The 23616-nt window shown below is 36.5% G+C and overlaps 1 protein-coding gene across 5 annotated transcripts in view; it reads right to left on the reverse strand.

The window, feature by feature from the left end:
* Nucleotides 1-23616, reverse strand: part of LOC148943465 (uncharacterized) — a 328640-nt gene that overhangs the window by 37013 nt on the left and 268011 nt on the right. For 2 of the 5 annotated variants that reach the window (XM_089101812.1, XM_089101813.1), the window contains 2 exons: nucleotides 17230-17401; nucleotides 7433-7766 (listed from right to left, as the gene is read on the reverse strand). In XM_089101812.1, coding sequence (XP_088957938.1) covers nucleotides 7433-7598 — 166 coding nt within the window. In that variant the 5' untranslated portion in view covers nucleotides 7599-7766; nucleotides 17230-17401. Of the gene's footprint in view, nucleotides 1-7432; nucleotides 7767-17067; nucleotides 17179-17229; nucleotides 17402-23616 lie in introns of those variants that run through there. The other 3 variants (XM_089101810.1, XM_089101811.1, XM_089101814.1) reach the window with 2 other exon arrangements.

Below are 23616 nucleotides of genomic sequence, written 5' to 3' on the forward strand. Positions count from 1 at the left end.
ATGACAACACACTAGTTGAATATTAAAGATATTTCATTTAAGCTAAGTAAATCCAAAATGAACATTGAAAAATCAAGGGAAGTTAAGAGTGTTTAGGAAAACTATAAAATGACGCTAGTAGAATATTCCACCCCTCGAATATCAAAGATACAAAATCAAAAATGATCTTAATCAAATTGATAGACAGTAATTGTTAAATTTAAAACCAGACAAAACACTACTGAAATATTCCAACTCTTGCATTTCAATGAAAGGAATTCAAAATGAACTTCGAAAAATCAAGAAAATGTAAGTGTGACAAGGTAAACCACAACAAAACACTACTGAAATATTCCAACTCTTGCATTTCAATGAAAGAAATCCAAAATGAACTTTGAAAATTGAGAGAATGTAACTGTGACAAGGTAAACCACGACAAAACACTAGTGGAATATTCCAACTCTTACATTTCAATCGAAAGAAATTCAAAATGAGCCTCTAAAAATTATGATAATGGAGCTGTGACAATGTAAACCAAAAAAAATCACTAATGAAATATTCCAGCTCTTAAATTTCAATTAAAGATATCCAAAATGAACTTTGAAAAATCAAACAAATGTAGCTGTGACAAAGTAAATAATGACTAAACACTACTGAAATATTTCAACTCTTGCATTTCAATAAAATAAATCCAAAATGAACTTTGAAAAATCAAGAGAATGTAACTGTGAAATGGTAAACAACGACAAACCACTACTGAAATAATCCAACTCTTGCATTTCAATGAAAGAAATTCAAAATGAACTTCGAAAAATCGAGAGAATGTAACTGTGACATCGTAAACCACAAAAAACCACTACTGAAATATTCCAACTCTTGCATTTCAATGAAAGAAATTCAATATGAACTTTGAAAAATTAAGAGAATGTAACTGTGACAAAGTAAAGCACAACAAAACACATTTCAACGAAAGAAATCCACAATGAACTTTGACAAATCGAGAGAATGTAACTGTGAGAAGGTAAAGCACAACAAAACACTACTGAAATATTCCAACTCTTGCATTTAACTGTGAAATGGTAAATCCCGACAAAAAAAATACTGAAATATTTCAACTCTTGCATTTCAATGAAAGAAATCCAAAATGAACTTTGAAAAATCAAGAGAACGTAACAGTGACTAGGTAAACCATAACAAAACACTAGTGAAATATTCCAACTCTTGTCTTGTCAATGAATGAAATTCATAATGAGCGTCAAATAATCATGAGAATGTAACTGTGACAAGGTAAACCCCGACAAAATACCACTGAAATATTCCAGCTCTTGCATTTCAATGAATGAAATTCAAAATGAACTTTAAAAAATGCAAAGAATGTAACTACGACAAGGTAAACCACGATAAGGCACTACTGAAATATTTCCGACTGTTGCATGTCAACAAAAGATTTTCAAAATGTACTTTGAAAAGTCAAGAGAATGTAACAGTGAAAAGGTAAACCACAACAAAACACTACTGAATTATTTCCAGCTCTTCCATTTCAACGAAAAAAATCCAAAATTACCTTTGAGAAATCAAGAGAATATAAATGTGACTAGGTTAACCAAATCAAAACACTACTGAAACATTCCAGCTTTTACATTTCACTGAAATAAATCCACAATGAACTTTGAAAAATCAAGAAAATGTAACTGTGACAAGGTAAACCATAACAAAACACTACTGAAATATTCCAACTCTTGCATTTCAATGAAAGAAATCCACAATGAACTTTGAAAAATCAAGAGAATGTAACTGTGACAAGGTAAACCACGACAAAACACTACTGAAATATTCCAACTCTTGGATTTCAACGAAAGAAATTCAAAATGAACTTTGAAAAATTAAGAGAATGTAATTGTGACAATGTAAACCACAACAAAACACTACTGAAATATTCCAAATCTTGCATTTCAATGAAAGAAATTCAAAATGAACTTTGAAAAATCAAGAGAATGTAATTGTGACAAAGTAAACCACGACCTAACACTACTGAAATATTCCAACTCTTGCATTTCAACGAAAGAAATCCAAAATGAACTTTTAAAAATCAAGAGAATGTAACTATGAAATTTTAAACCCCGAAAAAACACTACTGAAATAATGCAACCCTTGCATTTCAATGAAAGAAATTCAAAATGAACTTTGAAAAAATCTAGAGAATGTAACTGTGACAAGGTAAAAAACAACAAAACACTACTTAAATAATCCAACTCTTGCATTTCAATTAAAGAAATTCAAAATTAACTTTTAAAAATCAAGAGAATGTAACTGTGACAAGGTAAAACACGACAAAACTCCACTGAAATATTCCAACTCTTGCATTTCAACGAAAGAAATCGAAAATGAACTTTTAAAAATCAAGAGAATGTAACTGTGAAATGGTAAACCTCGACAAACCACTACTGAAATAATCCAACTTTTGCATTTCAATGAAAGAAATTCAAAATTAACTTTGAAAAATCGAGAGAATGTAACTGTGACAAGGTAAACCACAACATACCACTACTGAAATATTCCAACTCTTGCATTTCAATGAAAGAAATTCAAAATAAACTTTGAAAAATTAAGAGAATGTAACTGTGATAAAGTAAACCACGACATAACGCTACTGAAATATTCCAACTCTTGCATTTCAACGAAAAGAATTCAAAATAAACTTTGAAAAATCAAGAGAATGTAACTGTGACAATGTAAACCGCGACAAAACACTACTGAAATACTCCAACTATTACATTTCAACGAAAGAAAACGAAAATGAACTTTGAAAAATCAAGAAAATGTAACTGTGACAAGATAAACCACAACAAAACACTACTGAAATATTCCAACTCTTGCATTTCAACGAAAGAAATCGAAAATGAACTTTTAAAAATCAAGAGAATGTAACTGTGAAATGGTAGACCACGACAAACCACTACTGAAATAATCCAACTTTTGCATTTCAATGAAAGAAATTCAAAATGAACTTTGAAAAATCGAGAGAATGTAACTGTGACAAGGTAAACCACAACAAACCACTACTGAAATATTCCAACCCTTGCATTTCAATGAAAGAAATTCAAAATGAACTTTCAAAAATTAAGAAAAAGTAACTGTGACAAAGTAAACACGACATAACACTACTGAAATATTCCAACACTTGCATTTCAACGAAAGAAATTCAAAATGAACTTTGAAAAATCAGAAGAATGTAACTGTGACAAGGTAAACGACGACAAAACACTACTGAAATATTCCAACTCTTGTATTTCAACGAAAGAAATCGAAAATGAACTTTGGAAAATCAATAGAATGTAACTGTGAACTGGTAAACCACGACAAACCACTACTGAAATATTCCAACTGTCCTAGTCGATTACGTCATTCTATGCCCATATATGGACTCCCGTCATGACCTCCTGATAGGGTTCTACCGATTATGTAATCAATTTCTCAGAAATCCAAATTTTCTAGTCGATTACATCATTCTATGCCCATATATGGACTCCCATCATGACCTTCTGATAGGGTTTTACCGATTATGTAATCAATTTCTCAGATATCCATTTGTCCTAGTCGATTATGTCATTCTATGTCCATATATGGACCCCCGTCACGACCTCCTGATAGGGTTCTACCGATTATGTAATCATTTCTCACAAATCCATTTATCCTAGTCGATTACGTAATTCTATGCCCATTAATGGATTCCCGTCACGAGCTCCTGATAGGGTTCTACCGATCATGTAATCAATTTCTCGGGAAGTCTCTCCCTTCGATTACGCAACCAATTTCTCAGAAATCCTCTCCCTTCGAGGGATTCTATGCCCATATATGGAGTCCCATCACGTGCTCATGAGTTTAGGTTAGGTTACGCAATCAATTTCTCGGAAATCCATTTTCTCTCTCGAGTCCTAGATCAATATATCTCTTACCCACCTTCCCCTTAGAAACAACAAATTAATTCCCCTTTCTTGAATCAATAATTCCCCTTAGAAACAACAAATTAATTCCCCCTTCGTGAATCAATAATTCCCCTTAGAAACAACAAATTAATTCCCTTTCGTAGATCAATAATTTCCCTTAGAAACAATAAATTAATTCCCCTTTCGTGACAAATCAATCAACCTTGACATCATCCGTCAGACATTAATAAACTTCGCCCGGAGACAATTCTACTGGACGAACTCCAACAAATCAATTTCTCAGAAATTCACTTCCCCTTCGATTACGCAATCAATTTATCGGAAATCCATTTCCCCTAATTTCTCGGGAAATTAGGGGAAATGCCTGCCCCCGGGCCCTGGGGAGTTGTGTCGACACCTGAATTTTCGTTATCTGACCATTGAACAATTTTAAACTCAATGGCTATCTAAAAAATTTTATCAGATGCATTTGGGAAAAAAGGGACATGGGGGGGGGGGATAGTCTTTTTTGACGCTCATAAACTGAACTAGAACTTTCAATTTCCTATCAATTGAGCCCTCTGATGTTTTTACGAGCATCCCTTACATAAGAACTATATATTCTCCCAGGGCATAACTTACAATTTCTGCCCTCGGACTCTGGGGGGGGGGCTCTGTATACCCCGGAGTTTTTGCTATATGTTCTTTCAACTACTTTTTAAAAAAATGGCTATCTCAAAGTTAATATCAGATGGGTTTGAAAAAAAGGGTGTGGAAGGGGGGGGGGGGGCTAGGTGCCCTCCAATCTCTTTTGACTCTTAAAAAGTAAGCTAGAATTTTCAGTTTCCAACCAAATGAGCCCTCTTTGAAGTTTATACGAGCATTCCTTCCATAAGAGCCATATATGGCTCCAGGGCAAAACTTACAACGCCTGCCCCCGGGCTCTGATGGGTTGTGTCGACACCAGAGTTTTTGTTATATGATCTTTGAACTGTTTTTAGAAAAATAGCTATCTTAAAATTTTTATCGGATGCACTTGGAAAAAAGGGCGCGGAGGGGGGGGGGAGGGCTGGTTACCCTTCGATGTCTTTTGACGTTTAAAAAGTGAACTAGAACTTTCAATTTCCAATCAAATGAGCCTTCTTTGAAATCTTTACGAGCATTCCTACCATAAGAACCATATATACCCCAAGGTCATAACTTATAACCCTTGCCCTGAAGACTGTTGGGGGAGTGTCCTGCTCAAAGATATAATTTCCAAAACTTTCAACTACTTTGAACAGAATGGCTATCTCAAAATTTTGATAGGATGTGTCTGGGGAAGTGATGGGCATGGAAGGGGTGTTAGTTGCCTTCCAATCACTTTTGACTATTAAAAAGGACACTATCCATTTAAATTCTCAATCGAATGAGCTCTTTTTGAAGTTTCTACGACAACCCTTTCTATAGGGACCTTATATGCCCCCATGGCATAACTTTTAACCCTCGCCCTGAGGGCTGTTGGGGGGGGGGGGGGTTGTCATTATCAAAGACCTAATTTCTAAAATTTTCAACTACGTTGAACAAAATGGCTATCTCAAGGTTTTGATTGGATGTGTTTCGGTAAACAGTGGGCGTGAGACGGGGGTTAGTTGCCCTCCAATCTTTTTCGACTATTAAAAAGGGTACTATCCCTTTGAATTTCCTATCAAATGAGCCCTTTTTGAAGTTTCTACGACAAAGCTTTCTATAAAAACCTTATATGCCCCAAGGGCAGAACTTACAACCCTTGCCCTGGGCACTGTGGGGACTGTACTCCTTAAAAACACAAATTATATTTGGAAATCAACTACGTAGAGCAAAATGGCTATCTAAAAATTTTGATTGGATGTGTTTGGGGAAATGGTGGGCGTGGAAGGGTTGTTAGTTGCCTTCCAATCACTTTTGACCCTTAAAAAGGGCCCTAGAACAATCGATTTTCAATCGAAAGATCCCCCCTTGAAGTTTATGCGACGACCCCTTCCATGTAAAGTGTCTCTGGGGAAAAAAAAATAGATAAATAAAGAAATAAAATATTGGAGCCGTTTGGCCTTTACTATAGGCAACGCTATAGTGTTGCCTCTGATACGGCTGATGAGTCCTTTTGACAGCTTACACACGCATAGCGCGCTTCAATTTAATTCAGCATACCCCTGAAAGTTTCCACTTAATAACTTAGTAATTATTGTTGTAGAATTAGTAGTAGTAGTAGAAGCTATTGTAGCAGCATACATACGGTACTTTTGGTTGGTTCAGCCTCCCCCTTAACGTGCACTGAAAGTTTCAGCTTAATACTATAATCTGTTCTTGGAATTTACCATTTACGCTTTAATAACCAGCATTCATATTACATGTTTTGATCTAGCTCAACATCCTCCTCCACATTCCCTGAATGTCTCACCGTAATGCCCATTTCTTCAGTAGCACTAGTAGTAGCTGTCACAGTAGTAGCAGCGGTAACAGCAGCTGTTGTAGGACTCGTTGGAGCAGGAATAGTAGTAGTAGTAGTATCAGTTGTAGAATAGTAGTTGTAGTAATAGTATGCACATAGCATCTTTTCTTTAGTTGAATATCCCCTTAATATACCTTAAGGTCTCAATTTATTATCATAGACTACACCTGACATATTGACGATATCCCTTTTCGACAACCTGTGCACAAGGTCTGTTTCGATTTAGTTCATTATACCTCCCCTCAACTTCCTCTGAAAGTTTTACCTTCTTGTCCCTAGCCTCACTAATAATAGGGGTGGTAGCAGAAGTAGCAGCAGCAGTAGTAGTAACAGTATAAAGAGAGTGACTTTTGGTTTGTTCAACACCCCTCTCAGCACGCCCTGAAAGTTTCAACTTAATATTCTAAGGTGTTTATGTGATATTGTTCATACATCGTTTTGGTAACCTAAACGCACCCAGTGTGTTTTGATTGAATTCCTCTAAATATATTCTGCAAATTTCATCTTAATACCCTTAGTCTCAGTTATATGAGAAGTCGTAGTGGTAGTAATAATAGCAATAGTGATTGCATGTACATCGAGCCTTTTGGTTAGTTCAATATCCCCGCCGAAATACCCTGTAAGCTTCAACTTACTACTCCAAGCCGCTCCTAAGACATTGTTTATATCTTTTTTTTGACAACCTGCATTCATGTAGTGTGATTTGATTTTGTTCAACTTCCCTTTTAAGATTCCCTGAAAATTTCACCTTAATCCATAAGCCTCACTAGTTGCAGAAATTGTAGCAGTAATAGTATATTCAAATCTTAGCTTTTGGTTAGTTCGACATTCCCCTCAACATACCTTGAAAGTTTCAACTTAGCACTCCAAACTGTTCATAAGATATTACTGATACGGCCTTTTGAAAAATTGCATGCATATAGTCTGTTTTGATTCGGTTCAACTTCCCCTCTAAATTCCCTGAAATTTTCACCTTCATATCTTTAGCCTTAGTGATAGTAGTAGCAACAGTTGTTATAGTAGAAATAGGGTTATTTTCATATAAATAAATAAATACCTTGTATCCCTGCATTTGTTTGGTTCTGGCTATACCATGAACTTTTCTGATCAGGTTCCTCATATCTGCACCAAGGCTGGTTGTATGTACTATAGCCCTCTGTGAAATATAAATTGCCAATTTCTCTACATTGGTAGGGCTCCTTACTAGTGTCTGTAACATTCATCTGTTTCCAAGGAATCTATTATGTTTTGGTAGATATATATCGTATTTCGTATTTGCAAATCTTTTGAGTATCCAAAGGTTTCTTAATATGATGCCTAAACCAGATGTACATCCATTCAATTTTGGAGAGTCAGTTTGAACGAAGATCTTACTATTTTCTTTATGTATACTGAAACGAAATGTTTATGGATAGAATGAGACAAATAAGAGGCTGAATACCACTGAAAAGATATCAAGTTTAAACTAACTAAGTTTTGCTCTAAGACACGTATTAAGTTTATAATGCATACAGGATCCTTCACAGTGATTCTCAAGACTCAAGTGTTTTAAAGGAAACAACACTTTTTCTAGGTCTAAAAACCAATCCTTAATCCAATTCTTACTTGTCTTTGAATTCCGTTCTCCCAATTATTATAACACAAAAAAGTAAACTGATTTTGCAGAACCATGTAGCCAATTAAGTAAGAGAATGATAATTCTAGCTAAAAGCATTGGTTATTTAAGTAAGAGAATGATACTTATACAGTTTGGGAAACGGGCAGTAGCCACACTCTTGTTTGTAGTGAAGACACCATTCATTAGAAGTACACCCCGATTCTTTCGGAAAAATTTGGGGAAAAACCTTTCGAAAAGTTTTTATAAACTAATTTTTGTTGTTTTTTTTATTGCAAAAACTTTCAAGTTTTTAGAAAACTCCTTATTTGAAAATAAGATTTTTTCAACATCAAAATTTCATCAAAGTATCAAAACTAGTACCAAAGTAACAATGTCAAAGTACCAAAGTATCAAAGTAAAGAAAGGATGAAAGTTAACAAGATATAAAAAAAAACAAAGTATCAAAGTAACAATAAGCACCTTGCAAAACTTACAGCCATTGCACCGTAAATCAAAGTTGCCACATAAATCACTAAGCCCAAGTAGCAAAGTAAACAAACTATCAAAGCAACAATAATAAAGTTTTGTAGCTCAGAGCCATTTCCTCAGAGTGGGGGGGGGGTCAACCCCGGAAGCACAGTTATTTGGCCTTTGAACAATTTTGAACAAAATAACTATCTCTAAATTCTGATTAGATGAATTTGGGGAAAAAGAGCATTGAGGGGGTGGGGTAGGTTAGTTGCCCTCCAATTACTCTTGACTCTTGAGATGGGCACTAGAAATTCTGATATACAATCGAATAAGCACCCTCCGAAGTTTATACGACCAACTCTTCCATAAAAAAAACCTTATATACTCCAGGGCAGATTTTACAACACTTGCCCCCAGAATCTGGGGAGGAGGGCTCTTTTATCCCTGGAGGTTCTGTTATATTATCTTTGGTTTATTTTGAATAAAATGGCTATATAAAAAATTCGATTGGACGCCTTTGGGGAAAACCAGGTTGGGAGGGCTGGTCTCCATAAGATCACTTTTGACTCTTAAGACGTGAATTAGAACTTTCAATTTCTAATCATTTGAGTCCCCTCCAAAGTGTATACAACCACCTCTTCCATAAAAAGCTTATATGCACCCGTGACATAAGTTACAACCCTTTCCGTAGCTCGTGGGGGGGTATGTTGACAACGAAGTTTTTGTTATCTTATCGTTGGACTATTTCAAACAAAGTGGCTTTCTAATTTTCATTTGATGCATTTGGCGAAAAGAGTGTGTTTGTGTCAATGAAGGATAGATGCCCTCCGTTAACTTTTTACTCATAAAAAGTCCAATGTACAGTGTAAAAAGTTTCAATGTCTAATCAAAAGAGCCGTTTTCGAAGTTTATACGACCACTTCTTGCATAAAAACCTTATACGCATCCGTTGCATAACTTAAAACACTAGCCCCAGGGAGTAGTTATGCTATAATACTCGTAGATACTGAACTAGATCATACAAACTGACCTGAACACGATCTAATTCAGACCAAAATCATATACAATACGGAGCTTACAACCTGAGGGACTAGACCATGTCAATAGATACTGATTATGCTTAAGAATTATGCAAATTAGATATCTTTTGATACCTGTCTCTATATAGGTCAATGGCCCAAATTATGATGTTCTTCCAGTGTAGCATAGGATTCAAATGATCTGAAGGGTCTTAAGTAAGGATATGAATATCAATATAAAACCAAAGAATAATAATAAGAATATTTTTTTTTATTTGGATTGAATGAAACAGTACAAGGTTGAAATTTTAATCGCTTATCAACTAAAGGTAAGTCTGAGGGAATGACGACTCCCACGCCACATTATATAAATGTCAGAAAATGATTAGAATAAATTCACAATTCACAAGTCGATCAATTCGATAGACCTAGCTTCACTTCATTACTTTGGCTGAACTAGTAGTACTCTATGGCTGATTATTGATAATATCTAGTTTACTGCATGTATTAAATCGATAATTTTCGTACATTAGAACGATTTACACATCAGAAGGTGAGCGCATACGATAAAATAATCGTTGCTTTGAATGCTGACAAGGAAAAATGCTTGAACTGTGAAACTAGCATTAATGGGGATCTTAGAATTATATTATAGAACAGATTCAAAATGTTCAAAGTTGTTCAATGATAGTAATAAAGTATAATAACGTATGTAACATGTTTTTACGTTAATATTCTACATGTCATTGTTTCAATAAAAATATTTTATGCATTATTTTCTTGGTTTTTGAAAAATATTAGTAAAGTCTTAGTAAAGTTGGCTTCAATAAATCTGATTTTGCATAGAATGTTTAGAGGCCTATTATGCACCCTAAACAATCACAAACTGTTTTTGCAAAATTCAGGATTAAAGTGGAACCTTTTCTTTCCTTAAGGAAAAATTCAGTATTGGAGCATAACTTTTTCTATCTTCTACGGAAAATTCAGAGCAAAATTTTAAATTTTTCTCTTCTTTGAGAAAATTCAAAACTGAAAATGGAACTTTTTTTCTTCTTTAGAAAAATTCAGAATTGAAAAGCAACTTTTTTTCTCCAAAATAACCACAGACAAGCAAACATCCACTCATACACACAGGCAAAGAGAGTAAAAGAAACCAAAACAATTAAAAATACAGAATTCAGACATACAAACAGGCAAACACAGAGATTGGACATGAAAACACCCTCACAGACCCACAGGCACAGAGAGTGAGAGAGACAAAGACGCATACCATAACATAAATTCAGACATGCAAACCGACTAAGACAGGCACCAGAATAAGCAAACACCCTCCCATATACACTGGCAAAGAGAATGAAAGAAACAAAACACATACGTAAATACGTAGATTCAAACATACAAACAGAAAAAGACAGGCACTGGGACAAGTAAAAACCCGCCGAGAAAAGCAGGCTTAGAGAGTGAGAGAAGCAAAACCACATACAAATACACAAATTAAGACATACAAACAGTCCAATACAGACACTGGGACAATCAAACACCCGCCCAGACACACAGGCAAAGAATGTGAGAGAGACACAAACACATACAAATACATAGATTCAGACATACAAACAGACAATGACAGACACTGGGACAAGCAAACAACCGCCCTGAGACAGACAGGCAAAAAGATTGAAAGTGACAAAAAAGGCATACAAACACATAAATTCAGACATGCAAACGGACAAAGACAGACACTGGGACTAGCAAATACAAGCCCAGACACACTGGCTTAGAGAGTGAAAGAGACAAAACACATATAAACACATAATTCAGACATACAAACAGAAAAAGACAGACACTTGGACATGCAAACACCCGCCCAGACACACAGGCACAGAGAGTGAGAGAGAGAAAAAACGCATACAAACATGCAAACCAACAAAAACAGACACTGGGACTAGCAAACACAAGCCCAGACACACTGGCTTAGAGAGTGAAAGAGACAAAACACATACAACACATAATTTAGACCAACAAACAGAAAAAGACAGACACTTGGACATGCAAACACCCGCCCAGACACACAGGCATAGAGAGTGAAAGAGAAAAAAACGCATACAAACACATAAATTCAGACATGCAAACTGACAAAGACAGGCACTGGGACAAGCAAACACTCGCCAATACACACACAGGCAAAGAGAGTGAGAGAGAAAAAAACGCATACAGGCACTGGAACAAACAAACAACCGCCTAGACAAACAGGCTTAGAGAATGAGAGAGACAAAAATCACATACAAATACACAATTCAGACATACAAACAGACAAAGACAGACATTGGGACAAAACAAACACCCACCCCGACACACTGGCTTAGAGAGTGAGAGACACAAAACACATACAAACACACAATTCAGACAAACAAACAGAAAAAGACAGACACTTGGACATGCAAACACCCACCCAGACACACAGGCATAGAGAGTGAGAGAAAAAAAAACGCATACAAACACATAAATTCAGACATGCAAACTGACAAAGACAGGCACTGGGACAAACATACATTCGCCAACACACCCACAGGCAAAGAGGGTGAGAGAGACAAAAAACGCATACAGGCACTGGGACAAACAAACAACCGCCAAGACAAACAGGCTTAGAGAATGAGAGAAACAAAAATCAAATAAAAATACACAGTTCAGACATACAAACAGACAAAGACAGACACTGAGACAAGAAAATACTCGCCCAGACACACAGGCACAAAGAGTGAGAGACACAAAAACGAATACAAACACATAAATTCAGACATACAAACCACAGTCCATATAATTATCCAGTATGATCATTCCCTATCTCACCCATTATAAAAACCCGGACCGGGGTGCAAGTGCTCCAGAGAACGTTTTTGCAGATATAAACATAAGCGAAGTCAGATCTTTTCATGGGTAGACAAGTCAGACTGTGATCTAATCGGAAACAAGCGGAAACCCGCTATTACGAATAATGCACTTTGTTGGAAACAATCGGAAACCGACTAACCCGCATTCCCGCTAGTGCAGAAATAAGTGGGAGGAGCTTTTTGTTCGCACCGAGAACGAAGACCAGAAATGATCTGTGATAAGCTTACTAGATAATTATATGAACTGTGATACAAACAGACAAAGACAGACACTGAGACAAGAAATCACTCGCCCAGACACACAGGCACAAAGAGTGAGAGAGAGAAAAAAGCATACAAACACATAAATTCAGACATGCTAACAATCAAAGACAGACACATGGACATGTAGACACCCACCCAGACACACAAGCAGAAAGAGTGAGAGAGAAAAAACGCATACAAACACATAAATTCAGACATGCAAACACACAAAGACAGACACATGGACATGTAAACACCCACCCAGAAACACAGGCACAGAGAGTGAGAGGGACAAAAAACAAATACAAGCACATAAATTCAGACATTAAAATTGACAAAGAAAGGCACTGGGACAAGCAAACACTTACCAACACACACACAGGCAAAGAGAGTGGGAGAGACAAAAACACATACAGGCACTGGGACAAAGACAGACACTGAAACAAGCAAATACCCACCTAGACACACAGGCACAAATAGTGAGAGAGACAAAAACGTATAAAAACACATAAATTGAGACATGCAGACCGACAAAAGCAGACACTGTGACAAGCAAACACCCTCCCAGACAAACTGGTTTAGAGAGTGAGAGAGACAAAAACACAGACATATACACAGTTGAGACATACAAACAGAAAAAGACAGCCACTGAGACACGTAAAAACCCACCCAGACACACAGGCTTAGAGAGTGGGAGAGAAAAAAACGCATATACACACATAAACTAAAATGAACACCAATAAAGATTGACACTGGGACAAACAAACACCAGCCAAGAGATATAGACAAAGAGAGTGAGAGAGACAAAAACATACACAAATACATAGATTCAGACATATAAACAGACAAAGACGGACACAGGGACAAGTACACACCCGCCCAGAAAACCTTGCTTAGAGAGTGAAAGAGACAAAAACAGATACAAACACACAATTCAGACATAAAAATAGACAAAAACAGATGCTGGGACACGCAAACACCTGCCAAAAGATACAGGCAAAGAGAGTGAGAGAGACAAAAACATACACAAATACATAGATTCAGACATATAAACAGACAAAGACGGACACAGGGACAAGTACACACCCGCCCAGAAAACCTTGCTTAGAGAGTGAAAGAGACAAAAACACATACAAACACACAATTCAGACATAAAAATAGACAAAAACAGATGCTGGGACACGCAAACACCTGCCCAGTCACAAAGGCATGGAGAGTGAGAGAGACAAAAACTTATACAAACACAAACCCATCCCAGAACTTAAACAAACACAAACACAACACCCGCACAGACACATAGGCACAGAGAGTGAGAGCGACAAAAACACATACAAAAACATAAATCCAGACATGCAAATTGACAAAGGCAGGCACTGGGATATGCAAAAACTTGTCAACACGCACAGGCAAAGAGAGTGAGGGAGACAAAAACGCACACTGGCACTGGTACAAGCAAACAACCACCCAGATACACAGAATTACAGAATGAGAGAGATAAAAAACACATAAAAATACACAAGTCAGACATATAAACAGACAATAACAGACATTGGGACAAGCAAACAACCTCCCAGACCCACAGTCACAGAGAGTGAGAGTGACGAAAACACATACAAAAACATAAATATCGGACATAAAAACTTACAAAGACAGGCACTGGAATACGTAAACATCCTCCCAGATACACTGGCAAACAGAGTAAAAGAGACCAAACACATACAAATACATAGATTCAAACATACAAAAAGAAAAATACAGGCACTGGGACACTTAACACCCGCCAAGACACGCAAGCACAAAGAATGAAAGAGACAAAAACACGTACAAACACATAAATGCAGACATACAAACCGACAAAGGCAGGCACTGGAACAAGCCAACACCCACCCAAACATACAGGCGAAGAGAGTGAGAGAGACAAAAACCCATGCAAATGCATAGATTTAGAAATACACACAGGCAAATACAGGCACTGAGACAAGCAAACCCCCGCCCCGACCTACAGGCCTAGAGAGTGAGAGAGACAAAACCACACACAAATGCATAATTCAGACATTCAAACAGACAAATACAGGCACTGGGACAAGCAAACAACCAGTCAGACATACAGGCACGGAGAGTGAGAGAGAAAAAACGCATACCAACACATAAAAAGTTTGTCTGACTCTGTATGTCTGAGTCTGTGTGTTTGTATGTGTTTTCTCTCTCACTCTCTGTGCCTGTGGGTCTGGGTTGGTGTTTGCTTGTCACAGGGTCTTTCTTTGTCTGTTCGTATGTTTGAATCTGTGTGTTTGTAAGTGTTTTGTCTCTCTCACTCTCTTTGCCTGTGCATCTGGGCAGGTGTTTGCTTTTCCCAGTGTTCGTCTTTGTCGGTTTGCATTTCTGAGTTTATGTATTTTGTCTCTCTCACTCTCTGTGCTTGTGTGTCTAGAGGTGTTTGTTTGTCCTAGTGTCTGTCTTTGTCTGTTTGTATGTTAGAATCTGTAAGTTTGTATGTGTTTTTGTCTCTCTCTCTCTGTGTCTGTGTGTCTGTGCGGGTATTTGCTTATCCGAGTGTCTGTCTTTGTCTCTTTCTTTGTCTGAATCGATGTGTTTGTATATGCTTTTGTCTCTCTAACTCTTTAAGCCTGGGTGTCTTGGTGGGTGTGTATTTGGCCCAGTGCCTGTCTTTGTCTGTTTGTATGTCTGAATATGTGTATTTGTATGTGTTTTTGTCTCTCTCATTGTCTTTGCTTGAGTGTATGGGCGGGTGTTTGCTTGTCCCAGTACCTGTCTTTGTCGGTTTGCATGTCTGAATTTATAAGTTTGTATGCATTTTTGTCTCTCTCTCTCTTCAAGCCTGTGTTTTTGGGTGGATGTTTGCTTCTCCTAGTGTCTGTGTATGTCTGTTTCTATGTCTGAATCTGTATATCTGTATGTGTTTTGCCTCTCTCACTCTCTTTCCCTGTGTGTTTGGGCGGGTGTTTGCTTATCCTAGTGCCTGTTTTTGTCGGTTTGCATCTCTGAATTGATGTGTTTGTATGCGTTTTTGTCTCTCTCACTCTCTTTGCCTGTGTGTCTGGGTGGGTGTTTGCTTGTCCCAGTGTCTACCATTGTCTGTTTGTATGTCTCAATTGTGTATTTTTATGTGTTTTTATCTCTCACTCCTTAAGCCTGTGTTTCTGGGAGGGCGTTTGCTTGTCCCAGTGCCGATCTTTGTCTGTTTGTATATCTAAATTTTGTGTGTTTGTAAATGATTTTGTCTCTCTCTCACTCTCTTTGCCTTTGTGTCTGGGCGGGTGTTTGCTTGTCCCAGTGCATTTCTTTATCAGTTTGTATGTCTAAATATATATGCTTGTATGCGTGTTTGTCTTTCTCACTCTCTGTGCCTGTGTTTCTTGGTGGATGTTTGCTAATCCCAGTGTCTTTCTTTGTCCGATTTTATGTCCGAATATGTGTGTTTGAAAGGTTTTTGTCTCTCTCACTCTCTTTGCTGGTGTGTCTGGGCGGATGTTTACTTGTCCCAGTGCCTGTCTTTGTCGGCTTGCATGTCTGAATATTTATATGTTTGTATGCGCTTTTGTCTCTCTCACTCTCTGTACATGTGTGCCTGGGTGGGTGTTTGCTTGTCACAGTGTCTCTCTATGTCTGTTTGTATGTCTGAATTGTGTATTTGTTTGTATATTTGTATGTATCACTTTCTAAGCCTTTGCGTCTGGTCGGGTGTTTTCTTGTCCCAGTGCCTCTCTTTGTCTGTTTGTATGACTGAATCTATGTATTTGTATGTGTTTTTTGTCTCTGTCAATCTCTTTGTATCTGCAGTTGACCCAGGTCAACTGCAAGGGGGGTTTACATAATAAAGGTGGTTGTCATCGAAAGGTGAAGACATACCAACGAAAGTTTGATGCAGCTGGTTGATTTTCATTAATGCCGAAATACTAGCAGTTTCCAAATTGCACGGTACTTCGGTAGGAAAATTGATCGCAAAAGTTCGGTGGGAGAGAGTAACCATTTTTATCTTTTGCTGTTAGTAGCGAAATGTTGTCACTAAAGTGGTTTGAAATATAATTAAAACCGTTCCTCTCAGGACAGTTCTCATTGAGGGCACACATCTCCCAAAGTTTTGTTTTAGCATCCTTCATTTAATTTACATTAACGAAAAAATCCATTCCATATTTCTAAAGACCATAGTTGCCTTAGCTGCTATGGCATGGCTACTATAGCTGCTTACTGCGGCAGTTTACTTTGATTCTAGAATTATGATACAAGGAGCGTCGCTTCCCATAGCTATCTTTCTACTCCCTTTTGCTGTAAAGTTCAAACAATTGCAATATAACCCCATATACAACTTAACACAGAATGAAAATAATAGTATAACTCAGTCTCTTCTCCGTAAGGGTTTTGGTAAGAAGTGCACATTTAAACATTTATCAGGTATATCAGTTTACAAATTGGAAGAAAATTGGTTTGATACTTTAAAAGTGGCCTTTACTACCTCTACAACATAATCAATCTGATCCTCCTACATACTGTTCATTAAAAGGCAAGCTCTGTAGCTATTTCTTCCTTTCTTCTAATGGTTTCCTCGAATATAACCAGTATAAGAATTTGTAGTTCCCTTTCTTAGATATTTTTAAGTATATGCTGCGTTTCATACCATTTTAGCTATTTGCAGCGAAACTACAAGCATAATTTTTGCTTAAGCAAATGTTTATCCTTGATTACTATAGAAGCTCCACCTTCTACTTTTGATATTGCCAGCAAAAATATTCTGGGCATCTTCCATAATGCTTCAGGTGGTTGCACTCCAGCTCTGTAGCACCAATACCCTGAAACGGAAACGTAAGTCAGTACTAGAGCCAGTGATCTATTCAATGAAAACTGAAGAAACATCCGTTTACCAACAAATTTTTGCTAGCTTTTTCAAAGATGCATTAACATAAACTGTGCAACAGTGTTGCCAAAGTAAGGAGTGAAGTGGACTCTACGTTTTATCGAATAATAAGAAAAAAACAAGTTTTTTTCAACTGAAAGTGGGAAAAAACATTAAAATTTAGAATGAACAGAAATTATTCTTCATATGAGAGGGGATAAAAAAATCTCTAAAAAATATCTAGAATACTGTTCTCAACTTTTTGCCAGTGCCTATGTTTCAGAACCACACATGAAAAATGTCATTCCCGTGATTTCTAGCATCATAATCTTTGTTCTAAGATGCATCTTCCTAATCTTCCAATGAACGGTGATTTTTTTAACATTTTATATCTTCGTCACATCCCCCTTCCTTACTAATAATGCCAATAATGACATAATCCAATTATATCTATTTAGTTCCCTTGTTCCCTAAATCATACAAGCCAATAGATGTAAAAAACCCAAGACTTGAAAGAGGGGACGTGAGAGGGGGTGTGTGTTTGGGATGGTTTTTTTTATAGAGTCTTGGGGATGATAAAAAAATAATAAGAAGCGTTTAAGCATAGTGGGGAGACAAACAGTTCCTCGTTTTTGGAGAGATCAACAACCCTATCATTTATAAATCTGTTGTTTAATTCTTCACTTTGAAATTTTAAGCCAATCAAAAGTTTAAAAGTTCAAGTCGAAAAGATTCGGACTCAACCTCATTAGTTCTCGTTTGCAAAATTTTAAGGCTAATAAGAAGAAGGAAAAGTTTTTAGTCACGAGATTTTTTACAATTTATTCCTCTGTCTTCACAAGACAGAGTATATATATATATATATATATATATATATATATATATATATATATATATATATATATATATATATATATATATATATATATATATATATATATATATATATATATATATATATATATATATATATATATATATTTACCAATAATTTGGTTGGAGTGGCAACTCTAGATGTAACATTCTTTTCCATTGCAAACGTCCTATTGGTTTGAATGCACATTCTTCTTTTTGAGAAAAGAAAAACAGCTGTTCTCACTCTCTTTTTGGGTAACGTCATGTATTACATCTAGCAAATTATCTTCTTTTTGAATTACATTCGTTACTAATATTCTAGACTTGGATTGGCTTCTGAACGGCTTGTATATTATATGTGAGAGTGAGAACCAGTGCACCAGATGCTGCCATATTTGACATTTAAAATCATTTAACATTTATTGCACATTTAACTCATTCTCATAGGTTTCGACCAGTAACATTAAACCTAATGAATTTTGTATATTTAGAATCAGAATAAAAAGCTGATTCTTTTGGTATATCTATCGTCATCAGAATTCCTTTTTCGAGTTTTGGTTACTATTGGGCTACCTTTAGGGGATGGATTTTTAAAGGTCACCATCCCTTCTGAGTGCCACTGTATTCTCTTGAAACAGGAGAGCTTCTGTATTCGCTTGAAATTTAGTAGCAGGATAGCTACAGCTGAGCAGACATTCTTAAAGAAGTCTTAGGCCGTTGAGTTTTAGGCCGTTGAGCTAAATAATAAGAGAAAAAAGCTTTTTTCTCTTATTATTTGATAACGCGTAGAGTCCACTTCACTCCTTACTTTGGCAACACTATTCCACTGTTTATGTTAATGCATATTTGAAAAAGCTTGCAAAAATGTGTTGGTAAACGTTCTTCAGTTTTCATTCAATGGATCACTGGCTCTAATATTGACTTACGTTTCCGTTTCAGGGTAATGGTGCTATAGAGCTGGAGTGCAACCACCTTAAGCATTATGGAAGATGCCCAGAATATTTTTGCTGGCAATATCAATAGTAAAAGATGGAGCTTTATAGTTATCAAGGATAAACATTTGCTTAAGCAAAAATTATGCTTGTAGTTTCGGTACAAACAGCTAAAATAGTATGAAACGCAGCCTCTTGTTACAAATATCTAAGAAAGGGAACTATAAATTCTTATTGTAGTGAAATTCGAGGAAACAAATAGAAGAAAGGAAGAAATAGCTACAAAGCTTGCCTTTTAACGAGCAGTATGTGCAAGGATCGGATTAATTATGTTGTAGAAGTAGTAAAGGTTAATTTTAAAGCATCAAACCAATTTTCATCAGTTATACTGCTCTTTTCATTCTGTATTAAGCTATATATGGGGTTATATGGCAAATATTTGAACTTTATAGCAAAAATGAGTAGAATGATAGCTATGGGAAGCGGAGCTCCTTACATCATAATTCAAGAATCAAAGTAAACTGCCGCAGTAAGCAGCTATAGTAGCCATGCCATAGCAGCTAAGGCAGCTATGGTCTTAAGAAATATGAAATGATTTTTTCGTTAATGTAAATCAAGTGAAGGATGCTAAAGCAAAACTTTGGGAGATGTGTGCCCTCAATGAGGACTGTCCTGAGAGGAACGGTTCCAATGATATTTCAAACCACTTTAGTGACGACATTTCGCCTCTAATAGCTAGAGATAAAAATGGTTACTCTGTCCCACCAAACTTTTGTGATCAATTTTCCTTCCAAAGTGCCCTGCCTTCCAGCAACTACTAATATTTCGCTATTAGTCAAAATCAACCAGCTGCATCAAACTGTCGGTGGTATGTCTTCAGCCCTCGATGACAACCAGCTTTATTATCTAAACTCCCCTTGAAGTTGACCTGCGTTAACTGCAGATACTTATTCAACCATAGTTTTTTCGAATATACCCCCTGGCCTTTCTGATCCTCTGAAATGAAGAACAATCATTTATGATGTCAATTGCCATGAATTAATACGTTGTGTAAAGCCCGTAAAGACAAATGGTACATCAAAATTGAGAAATCAGCTAGTGAGGATTTTGTGCTTCTCTGCAGGAAAAAATGATGGGTAGCCTACTTTTACTAATGCACTTTCTAAACGATTTTTTGAAATAATACGAGGTGTTCCAACCAGATTGGACACCATGGACGTAGCTCCAGCTTTTTTATTTGAGAGGAGGGGCAAGAGGGTCTAAGTCCTTCTTCTTCTCTAAATGATTTTAGATCTTATCTTGGACCTCCTTGTCTTAAATCAATGGCTTTGGAGCCTATCTATGAAATTGCAATAGCCAGAATTGTCAATGACTTGAAGGGTTCTTCATCTTCTGGTCCAGACCTAATAACTACTGAGGCAATAAAGTTCATTCTTTCTCTAATCATTTCTGCTATTACGAGACTTGTCAATATGTCTTTTGAAAAGGGTGTATTCCCAAGTGCTTTAAAGCGATCTCGTGTTATTATACTTTTTAAAGGTGGATTACGGAGTGACTCTGCTAGTTATCGTCCTATATCTCTCTGATCAGTGGCTAGTAAAATTTTTGAAAAAGCTAAACTTTCTCGACTTCTTGATTTTCTTAATTCTAAACATATTTTTCATGATCTCCCGTTTGATTTTAGGGCAAAGCACTCAACTGAGCATGCAAGTGTGAATCTTTTGAATTATGTACATATATTTCTTAACTCTGGTCTGATACCTGCTGCTCTTTTTCTCGATGAACTAAAAGCATTTGATTCAATAACACACAAGGTTTTTCTTTGGAAACTATCCCATATTGGAATACGAGGGAGTACTTATTCTTGGTTTTTATCATATTTATCTTGTTGAGTTATCTCGGTTGATCCTCTCTTTTTCAATCCGTCTGAAATTGAGTTTGGTGTTCCACAAGGATCTGTGGTAGGGCCGATAACCTTTTTAATTTACGTTAATGACCTTATAAATGTGGTTAAAAATCTAAAACATACAACCTGTTGTCGTCTTTGTCAACCTACAACTGTCAATGATTGTGACAAGAGATCGTCATTCTCTGATACACTTATAGTTTTTGCGGATGACAGTACTCTTGGCACAGCCGGTAGAACTGAGTCTGATCTCCGTTTAAACATGATTGCCCTTTTTGAAAGAGTCACTCAGTGGATTAGTGTTAATTATCTTGCCATAAATATTGGAAAGTCACATTTTCTTCTTTTCTCAAGAGTTTAAAGAGCTTGTTCTGGTTTAAATGAAATATATTTAATCAAAGGCTTTTTAAATATGCCTTAAGGATTGTTGCTCTTGATTCCTAGGTATATTGTTTAATCAAAATCTCCTTTTCAAGCCTCGTACTGACCTTATTTAAATTAAAACGACCAGAAGCTCCGGCATCCTTAAAAAATGGAAACTGATTTTTTCCAGGGTCAATACTAAGACTCCCATTCCACAGCCTAGTTTAGCCTTTTGTTTCATATTGTTTTTTTTTTATCTGGATGTCAACTTTTACCTCATCACTGAAGCCCCTTTCAAAACTATATGATAAAGCAAGGACTCTTATACAGGATACTAACTGTTCCGTACTTAAAACCCTTGCTTGACTTGAGATCTCTCTTTTTTCTGTCATGTGCTTCTGCTAACTTTTTGAGGTTACATGGCCAGCTTCCTGCTGCCCTATGTAATAAAATATTTCTTACTTCCGGGCAATCGACTTATTTTTTCCGCACTTCCAATAATTTACAAATACCTTATAATACGTCAATACGGTCTGACTTTGACCCTCTAATAGCTTGTAATACGATTTGGAACACCCTTTCGGAGTCTGCACGGGGCTGCCACTCGTTTTGTATCTTCAAAAAGTATGTTGGAGATTTTCTTGCAAATAATTTATTTTTTTCTTGGTTCTCCGGTGAGTTGAAGTCTCTGGATTGGTTCTGTAATTTATTTGTGTGGGTGGATTCATGTTTTACTCCCTTGCCTAGCTTGTATTTTTTTTGTGTGGGGGGGGGGGGTATTTCTTGATTTGGTGATTTGAATTGATTGTCTGAAATTGTTTGATGAATGTATTTCTATAAATTTTTTCTTCTCTGTTTTTTCCTGGCCATAGAGCCTTACGGAGGAGAATATTGATTTTGGCATTTATTTGGTATTCATTGATATTCATTGAAGCAAATAACAGGTATCTAACTTTCATAAAATATGTTACCTCGATTTGATATTGATATTCGATTTGATATTAGATGGAAAAATTATTTATGTAGGATTGATAAATTTTCGAAACTTTCAGAACGTTCATTTATAAACTAGTGCTTCTAAATTGACATTGATTATGAGTCATATTATCGTTATATGAGCCAAAAAAAAAAATTTCTTTGGTAAATCTATTATTTTGTCAGCGTAGGCATATAGTTTTTTTTTCTGTTGTTGCTTATATTGATTTTGTTGCTGTTGTTATTATGTCCCCCTTGTATCCCTGGCCATGGAGCCTTTCGAGGGGTAATAGGAGTATTCTATTTCAAATTGGTGAATAGACTTACATCCAGAGAGTCAATGAATATGGGCTATATAATAATATTTTTATTCGAATTATTGGGAGAGGGCAACTACTCCCCTTTCCGCTTCCCGAAACGACACCATTGGTGGATACTGGTATGCTTTCTACTTTATATGGCATTAAAAACATAAAGAGACTTGGCTCATCTCTGTCTGTTGAACCCGAGTTCAGGGACTCTTATTTTTACTCTTTTTTTTTTTTTTTTTTTTTTTTTTTTTTTTTTTTTTTTTTAAGGAAGAAGTGAAGCTTGGCTATGAATTCTGTCGGGTTCACCAATACAAAGAATTTCCCAAATGCTGCTTTAAATGTCACTCTCCATACATCTTTCAACACACTTGTCTGGTTAATACCCCCAAATTTACCCATTGCGCTGAAGCTCATATTTCTACAAGAGGTAAATCATGCACCCCCCCGGAGATGTGCTAACTGGGATAAAATTCACCCATCTTACAGCTTAGTTTGTCCTGTTATGCAAGGGAGACTCAAAAAGGTTCCGCATCCAAATCAATGACTTTCCAGTTCTCTTTGACATTGTATAGTATTAACAGAACTAAGGACAAAGACTTTTTTGTTGATTAAATAGAAAAAAAACAAGTTTTTTTTAACTGAAAGTAAGAACCGACATTAAAACTTAAAACGAACAGGAATTATTCTGTATATGAAAGGGGCGGTCCCCTCCTCAATGCCTTGCTCTTTACGCTAAAGCTTTTGTTGCTGTAAAAGATAAAGTTGTGAGACAGAGTCACACTTTAGCATGAAGAGCGAGGCGTTGAGGAGGGGACTGCCCCTCTCATAT

This window comes from Artemia sp. Qi Xiang Cuo, chromosome 15 (genome assembly GCF_049724085.1).
Source record: "Artemia sp. Qi Xiang Cuo chromosome 15, ASM4972408v1, whole genome shotgun sequence".
In the NCBI taxonomy this organism is placed as follows: Eukaryota; Metazoa; Arthropoda; class Branchiopoda; order Anostraca; family Artemiidae; genus Artemia; species Artemia sp. Qi Xiang Cuo.